Below are 22712 nucleotides of genomic sequence, written 5' to 3'. Positions count from 1 at the left end.
ACACATGCTGCTGATAAGCAAAACTTTCCTACATCAGCGGGATGTTTTTTTTTTTTTATCATTTTCTGATAGGCACAGTCAATTTGTATATCGATGTTCATAGCAGACTGATAGACTTCTGTAACAGCTATACCAAGGGAAATGCTTTTGCCTATTGTGGTTTCTCCTTTATTGGATTTTTAAGTTACAAATTTAATAAATCTCAGTTTTAATTAACAAAGTAAATATAAAACTGAGTTATGTGTTTAAAGGGAAAACGTACAGGAATCCCATGCTTGAACAGAAGCATCTGATTTTTTTTTCAGCCTTGAGACATATTCAATCTCCTGTTTATTCTTGTCTGGCAAGAAGCATTTCATATTCTGGGAAAGGTTAATTATTCCTGAAAGGGAATCAAAATCACCGAATGAAAAAAAAAACTAAATTTGTAATTAAAAGTTTCATCATCATAAGGTTGTTCTCTTGTATATATGGTGCGTGGCTATATTCTCCTCCTGCCTTCTTATAAATGAGTGCAGTAAGTACTTTTGTGTTTTTTTGTAGCTGAGATTTCTTTAAGACCCTCCAAGTGTCTGTGTGCCATATGGTAGGTTTAATTTACAGTGTGGGATGCTACCGCAGCCTGCTGGTGCTGCCCTTTTGAAGGGTGTGAGTTTAAGTCTCAACAGGGCACACCACAAGGTAGATGCTGTGAGGACTTCCAATGTCTGTCTACTCTGCCAGAGAGGTAAAACAGAGGATTTGGCTCCTGGAAAAGAGGCAGTTCCTAGTATGCTGTGTGGTGCACGACGAGGTGGGCAGCGCTCAGGAGGGTTCAGCCTGTTGCAGTTCGCATCCAGTATGGCACACGTTGGACTTGGGGAAGGCAGCTGGTGCTGGAGCAGCTGCATTTATCTGTTGAACCAGATCTCATCTCTTGTCAGATTCAGGGAAATGCAAACAGAAAGTTCAGGTTCAGTCTTGCTTGGACTTAAATCTCCATTTCTTGTAACTCAGAAGCAGGCAAAGAACAGCAAGTGCAAGTGGGGCGTCAGCGCCTGTGGCAGCAGCCCTTGGGTCCTGATGATGCTGATAGCCTATGCTTAGAGCTGCTCGGAGCAGGAGCTGTGTTTTGCAACCTAGGCCAGTAAATGTATGAATCCAGAGATCTTAGAGTGCCTGTCGGAGCCCTGAGTACTTTGTCCCTCTCGTGACAAGTGTTGGCAGGCAGTCAAGGACTCTTTCTCCTCTCTCTTCACATTATGGGAAGGAGCAAGGCTTGAGATGGCTCAGGCTGAGCTGACATTCTCTCAGTTGGAGTGCTTCACAGGCTCAAGGAGAGACACGAACCTGGGCTGAGCTTGCATTATCGAAATTCTTCTTGTGGTCAAGTCCTCCTTCCCCAGCTGTCCAGCCTGTCCCCTTCGAGACAGCCTTACTCTAGGCAAATTAAGGGGAGAGGTGGATGCCATGGAGATGGCGCTCTTCCCCTTTTTCATGTCCTCAGCTGGGCTCGGCTTTGGCTGCGCCTGTGCAGTGCTGAGCTGCATTGTAAAGAACACGATTCTGAGAATTCTGAGAGTTCTTGCTTGCAAGAACTCCTTTTCCTGTTATTAGCAGTTCTAAACTCCCCTGGAAAGTACCTGGCAGCTTCTGAGAGACAAAACAACCTAACATCTAAAAGCTACAGAGCAGAGATGGCAACACGCGTGCACCCCCTGCGGTGCCCCTGGGGGAGCTTTGCTGGGGCACTGGGTGGTGTGCTGTTAGAAGGGTGCAGAGACAGGAGATGGACAGTCACGAGTGGGAAGATTTTCCTTGGGGAAAAAAGAAAAAAAGTAACCAAAAAGAAAAGAAGTGCTGACCCTCCGAACCTGTAACTAAGTCCATAATACCACGGTGGTTGTAAGTGAATGTTGGGCTAACTCACCTGAGGGTAGCTAATGCACACATACCAGCAGCGTGCTTTACAGAGACCATCCGGACATGCCCTTGCCTCTGCATGTGCTGTCTCTCACTCTGGTACAACACGACAGGATCCTGCAAGTTGCACATTTTAGGATGTTACACCCCCTCACACTTACTATTTGCAAGGAGAGGTTTTTTATTTTTATTTTTTTCAGGCTGGGATTTGTGCTAATGGCACAGCCCAGAAAACCGAGGTCAGATTTTACGGTGCACCTCTTGGACCCTTTTTTACCAGTCCTGCAAGCTGCTGCGTTTAGGATGTTACACCCCCTCACACTTACTGTTTGCAAGGAGAGGTTTTTTATTTTTATTTTTTTCAGGCTGGGATTTGTGCTAATGGCACAGCCCAGAAAACCGAGGTCAGATTTTACGGTGCACCTCTTGGACCCTTTTTTACCAGTCCTGCAAGCTGCTGCGTGGTGTGGATGTGTTGTCTGCTCCGTCAGAGGAGAGCAGCGGTGCTGTGCCATCGTGTTCGCCCCAGGCTGGGCTCCCAGGGGGATTCCTCCACGGGTGCTCGTGTCTGAAGAGATGTCGGGGCTCGGGGGATTGTTTGCTTGTCAACAATCAGTAGTTGCTGGTGATGTACAGATGTTTCCATCCCATGCGTAGATTGTTGGCAGGAGCCTTTTCTGTGCATTTAATTCTCAAATGGTGGAAAACAGGGAAAAGGGAAGGGCAAGATCCTCCCGTACGTTAAAAAAAGAAAGCCAGTGAAAGAACGAACAGGCTTACAGCCCTGACATAGATTTAGCGCATACCACAGCGTTCAGCCTCACTGCCCTTTCCCATCCGTTCCCTGACAAATGCTCCATGGAGGTCAGCCTTTTGTCTGATGTGCTTGGCAGCGCTGGGATTCCCCAAATTGCTGTAAGGTCCCTCGCCCTGCAGGAGTGGGAATCTTCATTAGAGAGTAGGACGGGAAAATGGCAGCCCTTAACAGACCAGGCAAGACACCAGCGACGGCTTTTAGGCGGCTGCCTCCCTTCATTGCGCGCCACGGAGATGGGCTCTGCTGCCTGCCCTCGCTCAGCACAGCGCCCCCAGCATGGCCCTGCCTGAAAGCTCCAAGTGCCCCTGGGCTGTCAGGGGCAGCGTGGAGTGGACAGGGGGGCTGTGAGGGAGCCCTGAAGCCAGGAGAAGGCCCTAGGAAAGAGCAGGGAGCTGGCGTGCAGTGAGAATTGGGATGGGAAGGAGATTTTCCTAGGAATGTAGGGAGGCTCTAGGCTAGAGCTGTTGTAGCCACCAAAATTTGTTAGATCTAGAGGCAGACAGGAAGAGAAAGCCTTCTTGGTTAGGAACTGGTCTCCAAGGCAGCTTGGGGGAGGTGCTCTGGGATATGTGCCGTGCCCGTGGACATCTGTGCCACGGGGCTCTGCCTGGCTGCTCGCACAGGCTGCCCAGGATGACCAGTGCTGCCGTGTGTCTGAGACTGGCTAGCAAGCTTGACAGGCTTTTTTATTTTATTTATTTTCATTTAAACATTGACATCACATCTCATTACCTTCTTTGGCTGTAATTAGAAATCCTGTGGAATTAACAACCATTAAATGCATTGAGATTTCAGCCTTGGGAATTTGCCCAGAGGCACACAGCTTATAGGCCTTCACAAAGCTTGGCTTCCCTCGAGTTGTCTCCCCCTCCTCTGCTCCATCCAAGCCTTTGTACAAAGGAACCATCTTTTCCCTTTCACTAATTAATTACTCTTGCCAACCAACAGATGTTTTGTAGCCTTTGAAGACCAGGTATGTAACTTCTGCAGCCTTACACTGACTTCACGTGCAATTTGAGCAAGAAGCTTGAGAGAAAGAAAAGCTATTCAAGCCAAAGAGGGAGTTATATCTCAGAAGAATATATCCCCCACCCCAAATTTGATTAAATGAATATCTCTGTCCCTTTACCAACATTTATGTGGTTCTGGGCCATAGCATTCAGCGGACCAAGAGATAAATTATTATTCAGGATATCTCCTCTGCTAATTTATTAATTTACAAATTGTGTCTGTGATGCATTGACCTTAAAAGGCAACGGGAAGAAAAGCCGCAAAGCTACACATGGGCAGTGCAGGGTGCAGAGTCAGGCTGTAACACCACGGAGCCGAGCCCTGAAGGCAGGAGAACAGCTTCTTTATTCAGCCCTCAGCTCCTCTCTGCTCAGCGCATCGTCTGTGCTGGGAAGCTCTTCGGCAAAAAATTGCTGAGACTTGTTCTTAATGCTAAGGATAGCAGTTGTAACGACAGAATTGGTGGGTCTGGGCACTTACTCTTCCCTCCTGTTGTCTACATTATTAAAAATGATCTCATTGAAATAGATATCATTAATCAGTGCCAGACGCAGTTTAGCTAGAATGGAGACAAGGACAAACTGTGCACTTCCGCTGCCTGCAGATAGAAACTGTTTGGGCTAGTTTAACTGCAGAGTGGGAAAGTGCTGGAGGCAAACCCATCCTTTTTCCAGGAAGAAAGTGCTGTTCTGCTATCAAATATGACAATGAAAGCAACCCTCGGTACTGCCAAGGTTGCATAGGCACAGAGCGGAAAGAAATGAGAAAAGGGACTGTCCGCCGTGCCACAAGCCGCTGCTGTGAGCAGAGGATGTCCTCTGCTAATGCAGGCACAGATCTCACTGCGGTTTTACTTCCACGTCGCTCTGGGCCACGGGGTCACTTGTGATCTACTGCATCGTAATGGAGAGCAGGTCGGGTTCGGCGCAGTTCATCTGCTGCGAAGAGAAAAAGATGTGTGCTGGGAATGGCTTCAGCCACATAGGTTGCAGTCACAGTACTGATGGAAGGAAAGAAAGAAGAGGACAGTTTCATCGTGGCTTTTGGGAAGCTGGATAGGTAGGACGAGGTGTTCATAAAAAGGACTGGTGGGAGGTGAGAAGGGCCCTTGTTTAAGAGCAGGCAGAAGAACTGGAGAACACTCCAGCAGAGAGACGGTAGTCTTAAGAAAGTGAATGAACTAACCCTGAGCTATCCCTTATACTGACAACCTTGTCACCTGTTGCTCTATCTCCTGCTGACCAGAGGGTTATATAGGCATGAATAACATGCTTATTTGCCTCCCCTAAGCATCTAGATTATGGTTAATAGTTTAAGGAAAACTAACCTGAATTCTGTATTTTTTTTCCCCTGTAACAGCCACAGTTTAGTTGTTGCCACTGTTTCACTATCAGATTTCAACAGGTACACAGAACATGAGTGTAACTGAGGTCAGAAGGGCTGTGGCTAAATGTGGCAATCCCAGAACACGTGTGAGTTTTGGGGCTGGAGAAGAGTTAGCAGGAACACGTCAGCTGCATGCCCACAGGGTCGGTGGCTCAGCAGCATGGATGACAAGCCCTGACGGCCTGTCAGATTCGAAACCTGGATTTAGCATGTGTGCAAAAGCAAGAAGCAGGGCTGACAGTGACCTGTTAGCAATTACAGAAGCAAAAGAGGAGAGGGACAAAAAAGAGTGAGTTGGGATACTCCAGGCTCACCTTATCAAACTCATTAACTTACAAAGAAGGCTTTCCTGATTGCTGTAATTAACGTTCATGTTCCTCAGCTTACAGACTTTCTTTCAGCTACCTGCCTGTCCCCAGCCACAGCAGTGTGAGGGTGAATGCAATCCAAGGTCCTTAGGGCTCATAGGAGCCATGCAAGAGTCACTTGGCAGCCCTGTGTGCAGGAGGAGGATTGTCAGCATGTCATTTGCACAGCTTCAGCACGGGAAAGCCAGGGAAAGGCACAGGCACTTCCCACCTCAGACAGATTTCAATTAAAATTCCTCTTCGAAGAGTCGATGTTGTATCTCAGGAGAGGTTAAGAACGTGGCATAGAAATGTGAGGGCATACTTGAACAGATCCCATATAGAAATTTTAAGCTCAGTGGACACAGGCTCCTCTTCTGAGCCCAGAAAAAAGATTAGTTAGGTTATGCAATTGCTGTAGCTGGCATCAAACTAGCTGCATGCCAATTACCAGCCCCTATGCAAATGCTTGTACTGAAACGCAGGATGCAGCTGGACCCGGGTCTGGGCACTCTTCCAGGATTATTCCAAGCCACATTATGACAGTTTTGAAAGAGAAGGGCTCTATGGAGCCAGTAATTTTTTACAGCCTTTCAGAAAATGGCGGAAATTACCACTACATCCAGATCTTAACTTTTTTTTTTTTTGAAGGGAGAAGGAATTTCTGCATGTTGATGCCAATCAGGATGTACTTGAGGCACTAACACTCCAAGATAGAAGGCCATCAGTCTGTTTGCCAAGCGTGCAGCCTGAGTGCCAGATGTGCTTGGGATAGAAAGCAGGCTTCTTGAATTTGTCAGTGGTTGGATGAAAAGAATTAAAAAATATACCACCAAATAACGCCAGAGTTGAAGCTTCTGGGGATGCTTCAGGGAAACCCTGCTGTGTTCAGATGCCCCTGGCCCTGATGAAGTTTCTGTTCATGCTGCTGCTCAGATTCCCCATGAAAAGCACGCTTGGAAAGGGTGCAGCAGTGGCATACAAACTGTCATGCAACATTTACTCACAAGATGCCTCCTATAAAGAGCTGATGCCAGGAGAACAGGGACGCGGTAGTCTCACAGTTACACATCTCTGCAGATGGGAAAGATAAATTGAGAGCTGCCACCAGCAGACATGAAACATTTCAGGTTTGATCAAAATATTATACACCAAATGTCCTGACAAGGAGAGGCATTTAAAATGCTTGTGTCTGTCTTGGCAACACAGAATCGAATCAATCAAAGTACATATCCTTATCCTGGGTGGAGAAATGATATGAACATCCTATGCATAGAGAAATTTGGAAAAAGTTTAGGGAAAAGAATTAAAGTAAGTGCTGAGTGCTGTTTCTCAAATTTGGTTCACATAGTTGGTATGAAATGAAAGGTAATGCTCTGAGCAGTAGCTATCACTTTTTCTGTCCTGAAACAGGACATTCTCCATCACTGCCCCACATTTCTTCGGGCTCCCTTCATCACTGGCAGCCTGCCCTTGAGAAAGGGGAAGGGAGGAGGTGGGATGAGCCCCAGCTGGAGCAGTGGGGCGGTAAGGTTTTGGTCCCAGTATCAGACACCATGGCTCTGAATCAGTGAAACACTGGTCGTAGGTGAAGGAGGATGGTTGGAGGATCGGTTTGCAGTCTTACCCCCAAGAAGTCTTGACTGGTGGTTCTGTAGAGTTTATGGGTAAATCTCTGGCTGCTGGAGAAACCCTGCATGCCCATGGAAACCCTTCTGGGAGCCACTCCTGAGTCTTGTAGGGTTGTTGAATAATGTACTGCCCCTCAGGAGCAGAAAGCATACATCTGCAGAAATGCTTCAATTGCAGCACAAGCTGTGGGTAAGTGGTGAGGAGAGAACTGTGGAACCAACACAGTGAGGCAGGACGGGTGGCTTGGCCGTGGATTGTCACTGCACTGTCACAGAGGCTGATCAGAGTGACAGGAGAGAGCTGATGCAGCTGTACAGCCTCTGGGCACAGGTCGCATTTCTAGAGGGCAGAAGAAGCAACACTGGGTTCTGCTCAGGCTTTGCTGAATGGATTTGGAGGGTGCCTGACACAAAGCAGAGGCTGCATCATGAAAGGCTGAAAGGCAAGCCTTGATACAGCTGCTTTGGGCCATTACAGTAGATTATGTCCCACAGGAGGCTCCCTGTTAAAGCTGATCAGGCAGCAGAAATTAATTCCAGTACTGGGATATCCAGCAGAGCCTCCTGGCTTTCTGGAGCACACTGAGGCAGCTGGGACACCAGGGAGGCTGGTATTTGCCCTGGTGGTGCAGCCAGCACTCGGTACATCATCCCCACTTCTGCACCTTCTGCTGGCTTTCTGCTGAAGATTAAGAGTGGGGAGGAAGGGAGATTTATTTAGGATTCTGCAGGTTTTAGTACCTTTTGAATCATCACCTGCCCACGGCTGTTTCCTTGCTGAAATCCATGCTCCAAGGTATGGCTTTCTGAACAACCAGAAGGCAAGAGCTACCGAACGGTGGCACGTTATCAGGCTTTATAGGCACATAGCAGTACACTGCAGGACTTACTACCTCTTCTTGAGCACACAGTCACTGCTAATCGGGACACAGCTCACCCCATCAGGGAGTGCTCTGTCACCTGCGTGTCCAGCTATGGCTCCTGCAAGCGAAACGGCTGCTCACTGCTGACTGCTGGGTGTAGCTGCTCTTGCTGAGCGCAGGAGTGTGTCTTCTGGGGTGAGCCAGCAGTGTGCCATGCCCTCCAGAGACAGTCATTTGAAACTCATCAGTAATTCAGTGACTTAGGTGAAGATATTTTTCTTTTTCTTGCTAACAAATATAAAAATCAAAGGGCAGCACTTCTTTCGTAATGAAAACTAAAATGCGTCTAGGTCCAGATGTCCCCTCTGCATGAAATGGGATAGGTGACGCTGGCATAGGTTCTGTATTTCAAATACTGTAGCACTTGTTTATACACACGTGGCATGCTTTTAAATACACGGTTTACTCTGGATGGGTGTTTTGCATCATCATGTGCTTTTTCATCAGTAGATTTGCTTGTGGAACAGTGTAAGGATGGTGGTAGTAGATGGCTAATAATTGTGGAATGACAAAATAATGAGGGTTGGAAGGGATATCTGGAAATCATCCATTTCACCCTTCTGCTCAGAGCAGGACTGACATCAGACAAGGATCAAATGGCTCAGTGTCTTCTTTAATCAAGTGCCGAAAATCTCCACAGACGGAGACAGCACCACTTTCCTGGTCACTCTGCTCCTGTGCCTAACCGGTCTTGCAGTGAAGAACTTTTTATTTTGATGTCTGGTTAGTGTTTCCTGTGTTGCAGCTTGTGCCCAGTGCCTCTTGTCCTTTCACTTAGCACTTCTGGGACAAGTCTGGCTCAGTTTTCCCCTGTAGCCCTCTGGTATGTAGAGGCAGTCTGCAGGCAGGTGTTCCCGCTTCCACAGTTGCCTTCTTCCGGCCAGATAAGGTCAGGTCCATTCACGTCTCTCCATACAACAAGTCCTCCAGCCCCTAAACACCATAGTGGCCCTTCCCTGGGCTCTCTCCAGTTTGGCAGCAGCTGTGTAGTATTGGGGTACCGCAAAATGGCCCCAGTGCTTGAGATGAACCTTTGTGAACACCCAGCAGAGGGGCATAACAAGCTCCCTCTCCTGCTAATGCACCCACTGCATGGTTACCCTTCATGCATGGGTGCATTGCTGATATGTCCACCACAAAGGCTGCCAGGCCCTTTTCTGCCTCTCTCCCTGATTTGGTGACACCACAAGAAGTCATGTGAATTGTTACAATGGTATGTTTTATACTGTAAATCCGTTCTCCCCCAAAATTATACTAAGAAAACAGTAAATCAAGCACTTGGCTGCTAACCCCACAACTAGGATTTGACTGGACAGAAAAGTGATGCAGTTATCATCTCCTGAAAATTAATATCCTTGTAACAGAGTCAATGTGCTACATTAAAGCTGCTCACCTGCAAAGTCAACAGGGTCAAACAGCTTTCAGAAGTGAGTGATGGGAACAGAACCAAACAAGTGAGGTGGGTAACATCATAAACAGCTCCCGCTGCTTCTGCAGATAACATCTGCAAAGGAAACGCCAGAGCTAAGGCTGATCATACAACTTTATGCCTACCCTCTTGTGAGTTAGCATCAAGGGTACTGTGGTACTCATGGCAGGTAAGTGCTTAAGGAAAGTTGCGTTGGTTGGAGTCAGTACATCCTTTTATCCTCCATTATCAAAGCCAAGAAATGATTACAGGAGCAGGATAACTCCTCCAGAATGAAGGGGAAGGAGATGATTTAAATTTAAACTTGGGTTTAAATACTTTGAGGAATTGAGATCAAAGTAGGCAGAAGCGGCAGTGATCATTGTGAAATGTATTTAATTCAGTGGCCACTAGTACAAGTCAGTCTAGCTGGATTATGGAGACATACCCTTTCTTTTAGCACAAGACAAGTGTGCTTAGTAAAGCAAATTATACCTAAGAACAAGACTTTCACTTTTTATGAAAAAAAGGACATCTTAAATTGAGTTTATATCCAACTGTTTTCTTCCCTTTTGGATAGATGAGGGTTTTTTGAGTGACTTGTTTCATTAAGCTGTTTCTACCATCCTCCATGGGTGCCTTTCTCCATGCACTGAAGCTCTTGGGGTCATGTGGCTGTGTTTTATGTGCCCAGTGGTCTCAGTAGCTGCTTAGGGCACAAGGTAAGATGCAACCCATCACCCTGACACTGAGCCATACGCTGACTTGCGGTTCCCTGAGAGTAGGCATGGGATGTGTATTGTAAATCTGGAATAATCTGCACTGTTGTTTCCTTTTAGGAATTAACCAGTTATGTGCTATGATGCCTTAAAATTTGTAAGTCTGTGAGAAAGAAGAACTTGGGGCATGCACCAAGTCAGGAATAATCTGAGCGGATACAAATGTCTTCTTTGAGTTGGTTTAATATGGCTGAACCTGTTAATGAAAGAAACTTGCTTTGGGGAGATTGCTAAAGAAGAGTTAGCCAGACCTGTTGTCCTTTAATGTAGTAGCTAAATGACTCACAAGGACTACATGAATCCATAGTCACACACTTTTGCAGTGAAATGGTGAAAAGGTACCCCATCAACCTCAATGAAAAGTAATAAGATTACTCCATTCTTATTTCTGTAGCAAAAAGGTAGGTAGATTTTGAAGATTTATGCTCAGATGCTACAATCCAGTGTTCTTAGTTATTGAGCACTTAGAAGTACAGACCCGCAGCCCGCACATAACACCGAATGCTTTTGACAGAAATAAAGAGTATTTTGCTGTTACCATCAAGCCTTGAAACTGACTTCCAGCTAATGACCCAAATAATCTTTGCTTGAAATTGTATAATTGAGATCGAAGGCTGTCTGGGGCTTCTAGCTGGTACACAGATTCTACATCCATGAGCTTTTGAGTATGGTCATTGAGCTGAAATGAAGAAGGTTAAAACTCTCATTTTCATTATCAAGCTCCCCCCGTCTCCCAATACAAATGTGACATTTCAATTTTACACAGTCCAACTCTTCTTAAATCATCTGTATAAAAACTTCAGATCTTGATTGATGATGGATGAGCTATTGTCTGCTAAAGCACCCAGTTCTCATTACCCTTTAAGACATAGCTTATTAATGATAGACCTGAAGTGCCTTCCCAGTGGGTCATCAGCGCAATCTACTGTGCTAAGAGATCAAAAGACTTGGTTTGGCATGAAATTTCCGGGCCAAAGCCATTTTTAGGTAATGCATTGAGCATCTAGAGAGAAATTTGACAGTGTTTTGAGAGTGGTACAGTATCTGACAAGAAATCCCTGTCATCTGGCTGATGATGGGGAAGCACTGTCAGCATGCAACGATGTCTCGGCTCTAACAGAGGCTGACCTTGGAAATTCAGTTATCATCAATATGCGTTATATTATAGGTATGTGCAGGGTACACCTGTGTACGGTGTAGTGTAACAGACAGCTGTTTTGTTAGCAGACAATCACCGTGGAAAGTGTAAGGTATCTTCTGTTTTGCTTTTGAGGTGGTTATAGTGGATGTTCGTAACAGTTCTCCTAATCAGCTCCTTCCCCTTTCTCTGCCCACCTTGGAGCTAGTTCTTTTCCCTCTCACTGTGCCTTCTTCCAGTTCATCGTGGCTGCTGGCTTCATACCCCTGGAGAGGAGCTTTTAATTTGTAACCTTCAGCCGCAGTAGCAATTTTATGAACAATTTTAGAACCAGATTATATTGTGAAATAATTGCCAACAGCCCCCATGTCAGATCAACGTGCAAGTTATTTGCACTTAAGGATACACTGCAGAATGTGAACATGTTTTGCCAATATAATCCATGTTAGAAGTTAGATAACAGACCCTGAGGGATTACACTGTACCGAAGAAAAAAGAAGCTGAAGAAAATGCCCTTTTGACAAATGGATGAATAAAAGTTTTCTCCATCTCTGGTCTAAACAGACAACGCACATGCAGAGCTACTGTCCTTTTGCCTTATTTACAATGATCTCAAGCTTCTGGTGGCTGATAACCCCCGTTTCACTGACCCCACCCAAACCCTTCATCTCATTGCAACAAACGCTATGGACTTTGCCCCTTTTTGAACTTAGCAGGCTAAGTATAAGTTGTACATGGTGTATCTCTCCATGTTGCATGGCACTTTATGGGAAATGTAAGATACTCGTGTTTGATGACTGCCAGAGACCTGTATGTATCACTGCTCTGGTGTTAGTATTTTAGGTATTGTATGGTAGGCTACTAGAGTTATGTGGTAATAGTTCTGCTTCATCACTTGGCTAATGGAAGCAAGGAAATAGCAGATAAAATAGTTAATGCATTTCTGATTCAAGTCTCTGGATAAATGACCATTTAATAGAATTTTAATAATATGCAGATGTAAGTTCCCCAGAATCATTTGGCAGCTCTCCACACAATAAGCAAAATAATGGCACAAGTCAGTGGCGAGCGCATTTGCTGCTTTATTTTCACATAACTTGGGTGACAGAATTATACTGCTTTTAAGCCAGGGAAGTAGCTCTAATAAGGAAGATGATAAGATTTTGCATTCACTTCAGAATCAAATGGCAAAAGACCTTGGAGCTACTCCTTTGCTCAGAGCACCAGCTGCAGCTTCAGTGCCAAAATGGGAGGTGGTGAGACTCAAGTGTGGCTATCAGGAGCTTAAAAGGAAGGCTTCCAGAATCGTCTGCCACCTCTAGGAGCTCCTTTCCCAATGAAAGCCAGTAGGACCCGTGCTTCAAAATCCCCCTATATAACTCTATGTCCTCAAGTAGTGTGGAAGCCCTAAGGTAACGTTTGCAGGAAGCAGGTGGTATTTGAGGCAGCGGTTGCTAGAGCTGAGTGCTCTGCCTGCTGTCCATCCCAGGCAGCGGTGGTGGACTTAGATTAGCAGTTCTCCAATGTCACAAAAAATGTGTTAGAAGACAAAAATAGTCTCCCTAGAATTATATTTAAGGTATATGTCGCTGCAAACGGTCCTTTTTTTGTGCTTCTTGGCAGGAACTGGCTTCTTTCTTCGCAGGAGAAATCAGAAAATCCACTGGTAGACTTGTTCTGGTTCCTCCTGCAGCCTCTGAAGGCAGGAAGGCTCCTCTGCTGTTGCACGAGAAGAAGGAAGTGCTCTTCTGCTGGCTTCATTCCCTAGCTCAGCTGCGTAGTCAGAGATCCCTGCCTTTCTCCTCCTGTTTATTGTTTAACTTTATCTCTCACTTGCAGTGCTGTAAATTAAAAGGAGATGATGACTTTATGATGATGAGTTCATTATACAGTAACTCTATTGTATATTGATTACATTTGTGCTTCATTTGCTTAACATGTAATGGGGTTTATTAGGTATTTCCAGGCATTGTTCTTGCTAAGAGAGGGCAGAGAAGTGCAAAATGCATTTGAGTTTGTTAATTCAGTGTAGCCAATACATCTGTGCTGATTTACACATGCCGAGGACTCTGCATAAAGGAAAGTGGAATAGCAAGCGGGGAAGGAAGGCAGAAGGAGACTGGATTTGGATCCAACAGAATGGGAAGAGTTGAGCAAAAGCACCTTAAGGATTGTACTAAACTTTGAGTTCCTGGTTATTTAATAAGTCTGTAAGAGCCCAGGTTTCTCAGAACGTCACCACGTGAATAGACCTGTAAACTTTAATCCCGTCACCTGTAAAAAATGGTACTGTTTGGGAAAAATACATCACATCAGGTTTTGTGGCTCAAACGACAGGTACAATGTTTCTTATTCAGTGATGAGGGAAGTCAGAGCATTTCCCATGTTTGCTCCTAGTAAACCACAGGGAAAGCTTTCGGTAAAGAGGGGCCAGGGGCCAGTTTCTGGTCACTTTTATGCTGAAAAACTTATTTCTCCACAAACTGAAACTATTAGAATTATTTTTAGAGTGAGATGGTGCCTGATATACAAGAATACATCAAAGTTCCTTGGAGAAAAGAGAAAATTTGATAGGTATTGTCATGAGTGAATGCTCTAAAAAGCAGAAATTATGCCAGCGGCAGGTGTTCAGATGTACCAATTGATAGTGACACTATTTGGAATCATGTGCAAGTGGTTAAGAAGCTCTGAATGTAGATTTTTCAGTTTTTCATGGCTTGTTAGATGTTATTTTTAATCAAAATCTGGGCCATCATGGATTAGCTAATCCTGTGTAGCTGGGACGACACAGAGAAATCATCACTAATCATGTTTTCAAGTGTGCTTCTGAGTCCCACTTTTTCCCCTGAGCAGAATTGCGAACAGATGCTGTATGGGTTTGTGGTTTTTTTCTTCAGGGATCATAAGAATATCATACAGACAGATCATTGCTATATCTCTAATGTGGACTCTCTCCTGTACGAGATTATTATTACAGGTTTTGGTTTTAAGCCCCTTTTCAATGAAAAGCCAAGCTTTTAAACCAGAGATTTCTAAGAAATAGGTATTAATACTGTGAACTGATTAATATGGTGGAAAGATGTATTTACAGATGATCCTTTATTTAATAATTCTTTTCTTAGGGGCTACCTCCTCCACATGCCATGGCCTGTAAACTCAAATGTTAAAAGAAAAACACAGTAATTCCTTCCTTGTTGGTCAATGTTGGTATTCGGTATTCCCTCTACAGCTTTTAAAGATTTTTGTGGGAGGTGAGGACTATCAGACAACCTAGTCATTGCCACGGTAGTCGAGATTCACTCTTAATGTCTCTGTAAGAAGTGTGACACTCCTGGCTGTATAGCACCACTTAATGTCATTGCAAAGTGCCATTAGTAGCTAACCTTCAACATTTCTTAGCTGAGGCTGGAATCTCTGACACTAAGCGGTGCGTGAGGTTTTAGCTGCATTGCTCCTGTTAACCTCAATGAAAGACACAAGGATTATCCTCTGCTTTGGAAATACAGGAGTCAGGTTAAAAAGAGGAATGCTGAATATGAGCAAGAGTGTAGAGGGTGAAAAAAGAGTTACTGCTCCAAAGGAGACCCCAGTGCTACATCTAACAGCCATAAGATCATTTTTATGTTGAGATTTGACAAATCAAGCCTTCGAGGTAGGGCAACAAGCTATTTTTTAAAAATCAACTGATATAAACACAATAAACATGATCTAGGAAAAAAAAAAAAAAGGAAAACCCACATTGAAATAGAGAAATGATCACTAATACCTTTCCATACTTATCAAATTTTTAAATTTCCTTCAAAGAACCCCCCCCCCTCCAATTTGTGATGGCCTATCATGGTAACTTCCATCTGCTCAGAAACCATCTCCCTCAGATGCAAAGCTCCCAGCAAGATGTTTCAGTGGGGGTTTGGGATCACAGTATTTGGGAAGAGGGAACTTAAAAAATACAGTTTTCTCTGGAAAACAGGCATTTCATGTTTAAATTTGAGTCACTTTTGCAGTTTTGAAACTACTTATGGTCAGTCTTGAAATTCAGAAAGTAGATTCACGGCTGAAGAGGCAGGAAATTGAAATGCCTGTGTTTTGTGACGAAGGAATGTAGATGCTGTAGCATTAAAAAAGTTAGGATGCGAGTTTGGGTCCTGCTTTGGCTGTGATTGTCACCCTGACTCGCTCTGTCGCTATAACCTGCATAGGTAGATGGCTGGGATTAATAGAAGAACATGGTCTCTGTATTGACTTTTCAAATAGGATTTATGACTAAAAGTTTGATGAGAAGGGAGTCCTACAAAATTGGAAAGGTCGATAGTGATTCATTGATAGAAAAAATGTGTGAGCCAGCGCAGAAGAGAGTGGACTGCAGAGCTGACCAGCAGGGCAGTGTGGTCGGGGGGGGTGCTTTTCCAGACATCCTGACAAATGAACCCTCCTTATTTATTTACTCTGGGATCAGAAAATTCATACCCCAGGAGAGCGTATCAGTTTACTATGTGCTTTAAGTATTCATATGTATTAATGCAATGCAGCATAGTATGATTGACTGCTTGTGCTTTTTAAAGTCAGTTAAATCTTGAGAGTTATTTTACCCACGAATAACAATACCCTTACACACGATTACACTGGAGCAACAAGTAAGCCCAGTAAATCATCTAGCAGTTGTGTGGCTGTCTTCATCAGGTTTCTTCAGTGTATATATAAATGGTTCCTGTTTACAAATACTGTATGTTACTTGCCATCCAGTTTTCAAAGTATTAGCTGAGGTTACTGTAAGTATCTTTGCATTTGAATTTCATGCCCTCTCTCTCCAGTACACACAGTGGCAATAAACCTAATTAGCTGTATGTCTAAAGCTTTATAACTATGTTCTCTTGTTCTTTTGTGCAGAAATACTGAATGGAGGGGTGTATGTTGGCCAGAACAAATTTCTTTGCTTCGCAGACACCATTCATTGGCAGGATATTGTGCGTAACCCCTGGGCCTCCAACTTCACTTTGGTTCCAACGAATGGCAGCTCGGGATGTAAGTATCAGTTTAATTCTTTGTCTTGTCATCAGCACAGCATGACACGGAGTAAATATGACCACAAGTTTTTCCCTGATACTCTGTTATGCAGAATTGTATTTGTAAATTTTCCCCTCCTACTGCGTTCTTCAAAGTTTGTGTGCTGCTTATAGGAACACTTAGTCTAATCTTAAAAACACTTTGTAAAGCGTGTTTGTGAACATCATGCATTTTCTGAATTTTCTCTCATCTGCTTTCTCTCTTGTGCAGATTCTTTTTTTTTCTATTTATTGCTAAAGCCACTGTGCTACTGTAGAAGCACAGACGTTATTGTTTGTTTTGCATTTGTTCCTGCTGCTCAGTCTGGTCCTTGAGTCACAGTGTTCTGCCTATGGCATCATAATTAGCTGCTGGAGTAACTATGGTACAAGCTCACGGCTATTCTGACTTTAGATAAGAAATGAACCTTAAAGATACAGCTAGCCTGTTGTGTTGTGTGTACTGGTAAAGAAACAGAATACTCAGAGGGTGGGGTGGTCTTTACAATTGCAGCCAATATTTCTGGTTTTAGTGTGTTCTCTGTTTTAATACTCTCTTTTTCGAACTTGTAGTATCTATATAATTTCATTAATCTGTTTGGCCTGTTTCCCTAATTCCCTTCCCTGGAGTTACTCACTTCCAGTAGTATTTTGATGATTTTTGGAGCAATAGTGAATTCATTAGTGATACAGCGGTACAAAGTGTTTAGGTTAAATATTCCCTGGTACAGCAAAGTGTATTCAAAATGATTATCATGCCATTAAACAGTACCCTCAGGATGTATTGAGATTGAAGTTCAGGTATAGGCTGGGAAGAAGTTTATATCCGATGTCAGGCGCGATACCACAGCAGACATTGTTCTGGGCATTCTGGATAAAGGGCCATTCTGGGTTGCTTGCCATATCCTGAGGTGTGTCCCTCAAGGATGTATAAATCGCTGATTGTGCCTCTAGCTGCCACAACAACCAAGAAAGAATTTAAATCCTTCAGCAGTATGTTAGGAATTCAACAAAAAGATAAAACTCTGGGTAAAGGCCATTGGATGAATCCCCATAATTTGTAAGCAGCAACTGATTTTTAACTGATTTTTAAGTGTTTTATGGTATAATTGTTTTCTGTAAGGACAGCTTGCTTTTGTATGTCTCACCTGCTACCCTCAAATAAAGAGCAGAGCTACTTGAGACACAGCTTCCTGCGGGAGCCTGCCAAACTCCACTTGTCCTGGGTCTGCCAGCTCCGGAGCTGAGGCTCAACTCCTCTGCCTTCTGGCTGGAAACCTGACATAGTTGTAACGCAGCCAGCTATCTTATTTGCATATTAAAAATCTCATCACTGGTGATGATCAGTTCTAAGCAGAACTAATAAAGCCTTTGAAGGTTAAGGAATGCCGGTATGTAGCCTTTTATGAATCATTACTTCAACACGAAAAAGACTTGGTTGTTATTCTGTTTTGTTCTGTTATTGGGTTTTCTTTTAACCTTTGCCAGCTCAAGACAAATGCTTTTGCAATACCAAGGTAATAAGCTCTTTTAAAAAAGCAACCAACATCAATACTTTCTTTCTGAGCTAGCAAAAGTTCTGCTGGTAGCTCCAGAGGAATCAGAACAAGGTCAGCGCTGAGTACTTTTGGAATCACAACCAGAAAGTAATAAAGGCAAATGCTAGCTCCCCCAGCAGGATGAAAGAATGTATGTATCTCCGTCCAGTTTTCTGGAGACATTTTTTTTTTTAATCATTCCTTTTGAGCTGCTTTGAAACATAGGGAGGAACATTTTGTGCTTTGCCACTTGTGTTTGATAATCCTGATAAGCAGCATTATTTCAGACTGAGGGCTGTGTAGTAAGGCAACTTCTTTAAGACGGCTACCCAAATTTTATTTCCCCTATTTGGGATTGAGAAGAGCCCAGTTGGACTGTATTTAATTTAATAAGCATAAGTCTCCTTCTCCAAGACAGTGGATTCTATTTCAATACTATTCACAAGTCCTGTGAAATTTTATTTAATTAGCTAATCCAAACTATTTTTGTCTTCACAACTTACATAGGTGAAAATCTAAACCCTGTTATACAGAAGTCCAAAAATGGGTAAGATGGTTTAACAAAGTTGTTAAGGCTTTGGGAAACAAAGAATTTAGGCACAGGGATCACCATTTAGAAACACCTAAAATTAAATAGCTGTCCATGTGTGTGTGTATTTCTTGTGTGTGTATTAATATATACAAAATATAATAAAGCCTTCAAATAAAATCACTCAAGAATGGTGGAACCTTATTACTACCTGTCAAGAGGTAGGAGAAGGGGAATATGTTACAATGGTAGTTTATGAAACAATAAAGGCAAGTTACTTTTGCTGGTACAGAAAGGATTTAGAGAAATGAACATTGAATTATAACCCTAGAATGGAAATCTCTATAGAGTATCATTAAGTAAGGTACATGCTTTTCAAATTTGGCTCACATGTCACTTTTCAGAATCTGTGAAGCAGTGTGGGTGCTTGCTGGGCCCAGCCTTACTATTTTTCCACTGCTGCAAGTGATGCTCAGTGCATCACAAAGTCTTTGGTACTTTCCTACTTAGACTGTGAGTCATGCTTTTTGGATCCAGCATATATTTTTATTGTTTATTTTACACAAATGTATTAAATTGCCTGAAGTCTCAGGTGCCTCTATCAAATGCAAATCTTGACTAAGTCCACTGGAATTTAGTAAGCACACGTTGTTTGGTGTTACTGAGAATACAATAAGTGCAAAAGATGTCAGGGAAGGCCCTCTGGGACATTCCCTGTCAGAGTATCTTGAAAAGAATGAGTGTTTTTTTACTGCTTTTCTGGAAACCTTCACAGGAAAGGGAAGAGGTCTGTCAGAGGGGCTTCATCCATCTGTGAATGTAAACCAGCCAGATCTTGCGTGTCAAGCTCAACAAAATCAGTACTAGTAGTCATTTAGGAAAGTCTGTGTAAACATGTGCTGGCGTAAGACCCGGGTAGATGGATCAACCTACGTGTCATGTTTAGCCCTGTCTGCTATGAATAGAGGAATAGCATTTGCCCCAGAAATTGTTGGGGCTATTTCACAGTGACCACCTCCGTAGGCCTCCCTGGCAGAGAATATTGTAGGGACAAAAGGATGCTAACTGGCATGAGCGTCAGAGTCAGATGCTTAATACTTTGGGCAGGTCCTAAAAACATGATTTAGTATTGGAGCATTGTTAGTTTTGCTTCCAGCCAAGAGTAACAGACATGAAATCTCCCCTAAGGTCCTCCAGAACAAGGGCTCACCTTCAGAGAGGAACCTGGCAGCACCTGCTGGGTTTTCGACTTTGCCAGACCAGATGCCAGTCCTACCAGGAGCACTGGTGCACCAGCCTGCATGTGCCTGGCCTCAGCTGTGCTCTTCCTGCCTCATCCCTGCTGCGGTAGCCGGTGCTGCAAGCTGCCTGCCGGTGCTCTCTTCCCCAGCCAAATGAACAGCTGATAATGGTCCCACTTCAGGGATAATTTCACTTGCAGCCCTCCCTGCTGCTCCACAGCAATCAGCAGAGGAGGAAGACAAAAGGGTGGAGAGGAATGAAAATGCTTTGAAATAAAATCATTCCTCTGTCTCTGTGCTTGTTTCATACCTTGGATCTGCCAGCTCTCTGGCACTCCCCTTCATTTAGATCAATGCTAGGCAGAAGAGGATATGGCCAGTGAACTCCAGGGATACAGATTCTTCCAATTCCCTTCTTTCATTGTCACATCAGTGTTAAGAAGCCTGTTGAAAACGCCTTAGTGTCTTAACCACGATAGTAGGAGTGCTGTAGACATCTGAATCCTAAATGCTGCTTGACCTTTTTCTTGTTCTTTAACCTAAAATGCGTTCTACACGTTGCTCCATGTTTTGATCAAATGCATGCAGAAAGGCTCATGTTAGACGCCCTGGAATTTACACGGTCTTACTGTTAAGATGAGTAGAGCCGATGGCTGCGGGTGTAAAGCTCAGTGTGTACTGCTGCAGTGTCACAAACAAATGTTGTACCAGGGACCATGTGTACTTCAGCTCTCTGAGGACAGGTTCCTCTGTGCCTGGCATTTTGACTCATGTGCTGAGATATTACGAGTATTTACTGTTTGCAGAGCCTTTCCAGACTGGTATCTTGCAGATGAAGCTTTTACAGTTAATTGTAATTGAAAATAGCCTTCACTTCCATTTACTGAAAACAGTGTTTTCAACCTGAGGTTTCTAAGCTAGGCACACGTGGCACTGGGAATCTCAAAAATGCTTAACTGTCCAAGGAACAAAGTTTTCCTGTTAGGTCTATGTTACTTGGTTTGTTTCTTCAGTGCAGAAAATCTGTCTTCTCTCCTTCCAAAACTAAGCCATGTATTCAGGCATTAGCCAAGCATGCTGAAGCCACACTTCCAAGACCACATTCCGCTGTTACCAAATCCAGATGTTGGATTTGGTCCTGTAATTAAAGACGTAGGGATCTGCCCTTCGGAGCTGGAAACCCAAGGTGCAGCTCCCCACAATGGTGCAAGAAATAAAGCAGGGAATAAGGAGTAAACTTCTTGCCTGAAATGACTTGACATTGGTAGAACTCCTCCTCTCTGATCAGCCTGAGACTAAGTGCAGCACACCTGAAAACTCAGCTGCTTTGATCCGTGTCCTCAGCGTCCTCACTGACCTCCTTGGTTTAGTCGGAGCAGGAAGTGCGCTAGAACCCCATTGCTCCAGCTGAGCTCCTTTGCAGGTTTTGACAAGGACTGTAGTATTAAATCAGAATTTTCAGCACAGCTTTACATGGAGTTCTTGTTTCACAGAAAAGCCCAGAGGGTTTGAATTATGAAGTTGAGGTCACTGGGTGTAGCTAATAGCATAGATTGAAATAAATCAACAATGTATTTAAAAATACTGAAATCTATGGATGCATATTCATGATGGAGCTGGTAACTGTCTGGGTAATAAAGATTAAAAGATTACCTGCCATTTTCAAGTTTTAAAAAATTGCTGCTTTATAACAAATTATTCAGAAAAACATAGGACAAAAGTTAACTAATGTCCAGCTTCAACCGAACTCTGAAAATTGGGCCCAATTTCAAGTATTGTCCTGAACTGGAGTTTCTGCTCAGATTCTGAAGTGCCCTGAGATCTGCAGAACTTTTTTCAAGCAGAAACTTCAGTCACTTATTATTCATAACATCGTCCTTCTCTGTCACTGCCTTCTATCTAATTCCACCTGATACCATAAAACCACGGCTTCTGAGTTATGCAGTAGTAGTTCTACATTCCTAACATGATGCATGGGAAGAAAAGTCTTAGTCTTCAGCTGTGTACCTGTGATTCAATAAATCCCATGTTGTATTCAACAGATAGACTCCTTTAAAATTTCTCTCCTCTCTTTTACTTATTGATTCATAGATTTCTTAAGGGCAAAAGAAGCCTTGAAACATCACTAGCTCTGATTTCCTTTCTGCAGAGGACCTGGAATGCCATCCGTTTGACTGGCGTTGAGCGCAGTAGCTTTCTGAAGCCCGGCATAACTTCCAACCTGGCTTTGAGTTGCAGCCCTGACCCCAGGAGGGGATGAAGATCCTAGAGTCCCTGGCTGCACGAGAGTGGGGCTTCGGCCCTATGCATCCTCCTGGCACTGCCCTGAAGCTTTACAGAAGTCATAGCTGTCCCTCAGGAAGTTTATTACTTCCTTACTGTTAAAAGAAATAACACTAGGTGCCTTTATGTCTGATTTGAACACAGTTTTAAATTCCAGATGTTATTGCTTGTTACACCTTCACTACCTCAATGAGCTCTTGAGTACCCGGTGTTTTCTGCCTGCAGTAGCGGCTTGTACGGCGTAATCAGCTCACCTCTTGATCTTTTTTTCATAAGCTAAACAGATAGAGGGTCTTGTGGCTCACACTGTGAGGAATTTCTTTCCAACTCTAGTATAATTTCAGTTGCTCTTCGATGTAAAATATTTTCCAATGTTCTTTCAGAAGGGGGAAAGCAAAGCATACAAAGTGTTTTACTAGTGATTTAACCAATACCCTGTGGAAGTTAAAATTGTATCTTTTGTGTTTGAGCTTCATGTGAGGATCCTGATAGTCTGTTGTGATACCTGTGTGTTTTAGAGACTCCCTATTTTCCAGAAAATGTAGCCTGTACACTTTATTCTGAAATGTGCAGGCTTACAGTTGGCTGTAGGAAAGGCGTTTGGTGTGAGGGACCCCAGCTTACCAGCAGCCAGCCTGGCTGCCTCTGTAATACTGGATGCTCTTCACTGTTATTTGCTGGGCTTTCAGTCTTCCTGTCACCTGTATGTTTTATTGCCTGGGGTTTTCTAATAATTT

At 43.7% G+C, this 22712-nt stretch overlaps 1 protein-coding gene across 5 annotated transcripts in view; it reads left to right on the top strand.

Annotated features, from left to right (window-relative positions):
• ERBB4 (erb-b2 receptor tyrosine kinase 4) overlaps nucleotides 1–22712 on the top strand; it is a 579191-nt gene that overhangs the window by 361872 nt on the left and 194607 nt on the right. For all 5 annotated transcript variants that reach the window (XM_066999837.1, XM_066999836.1, XM_066999835.1 and 2 more), the window contains exon 4: nucleotides 16230–16364. In XM_066999837.1, coding sequence (XP_066855938.1) covers nucleotides 16230–16364 — 135 coding nt within the window. The remainder of the gene's footprint in view (nucleotides 1–16229; nucleotides 16365–22712) is intronic.

Source organism: Anser cygnoides, chromosome 6 (assembly GCF_040182565.1).
Source record: "Anser cygnoides isolate HZ-2024a breed goose chromosome 6, Taihu_goose_T2T_genome, whole genome shotgun sequence".
NCBI classification, from domain to species: Eukaryota; Metazoa; Chordata; class Aves; order Anseriformes; family Anatidae; genus Anser; species Anser cygnoides.
This window is presented reverse-complemented; position numbering and strand designations above follow the sequence as displayed.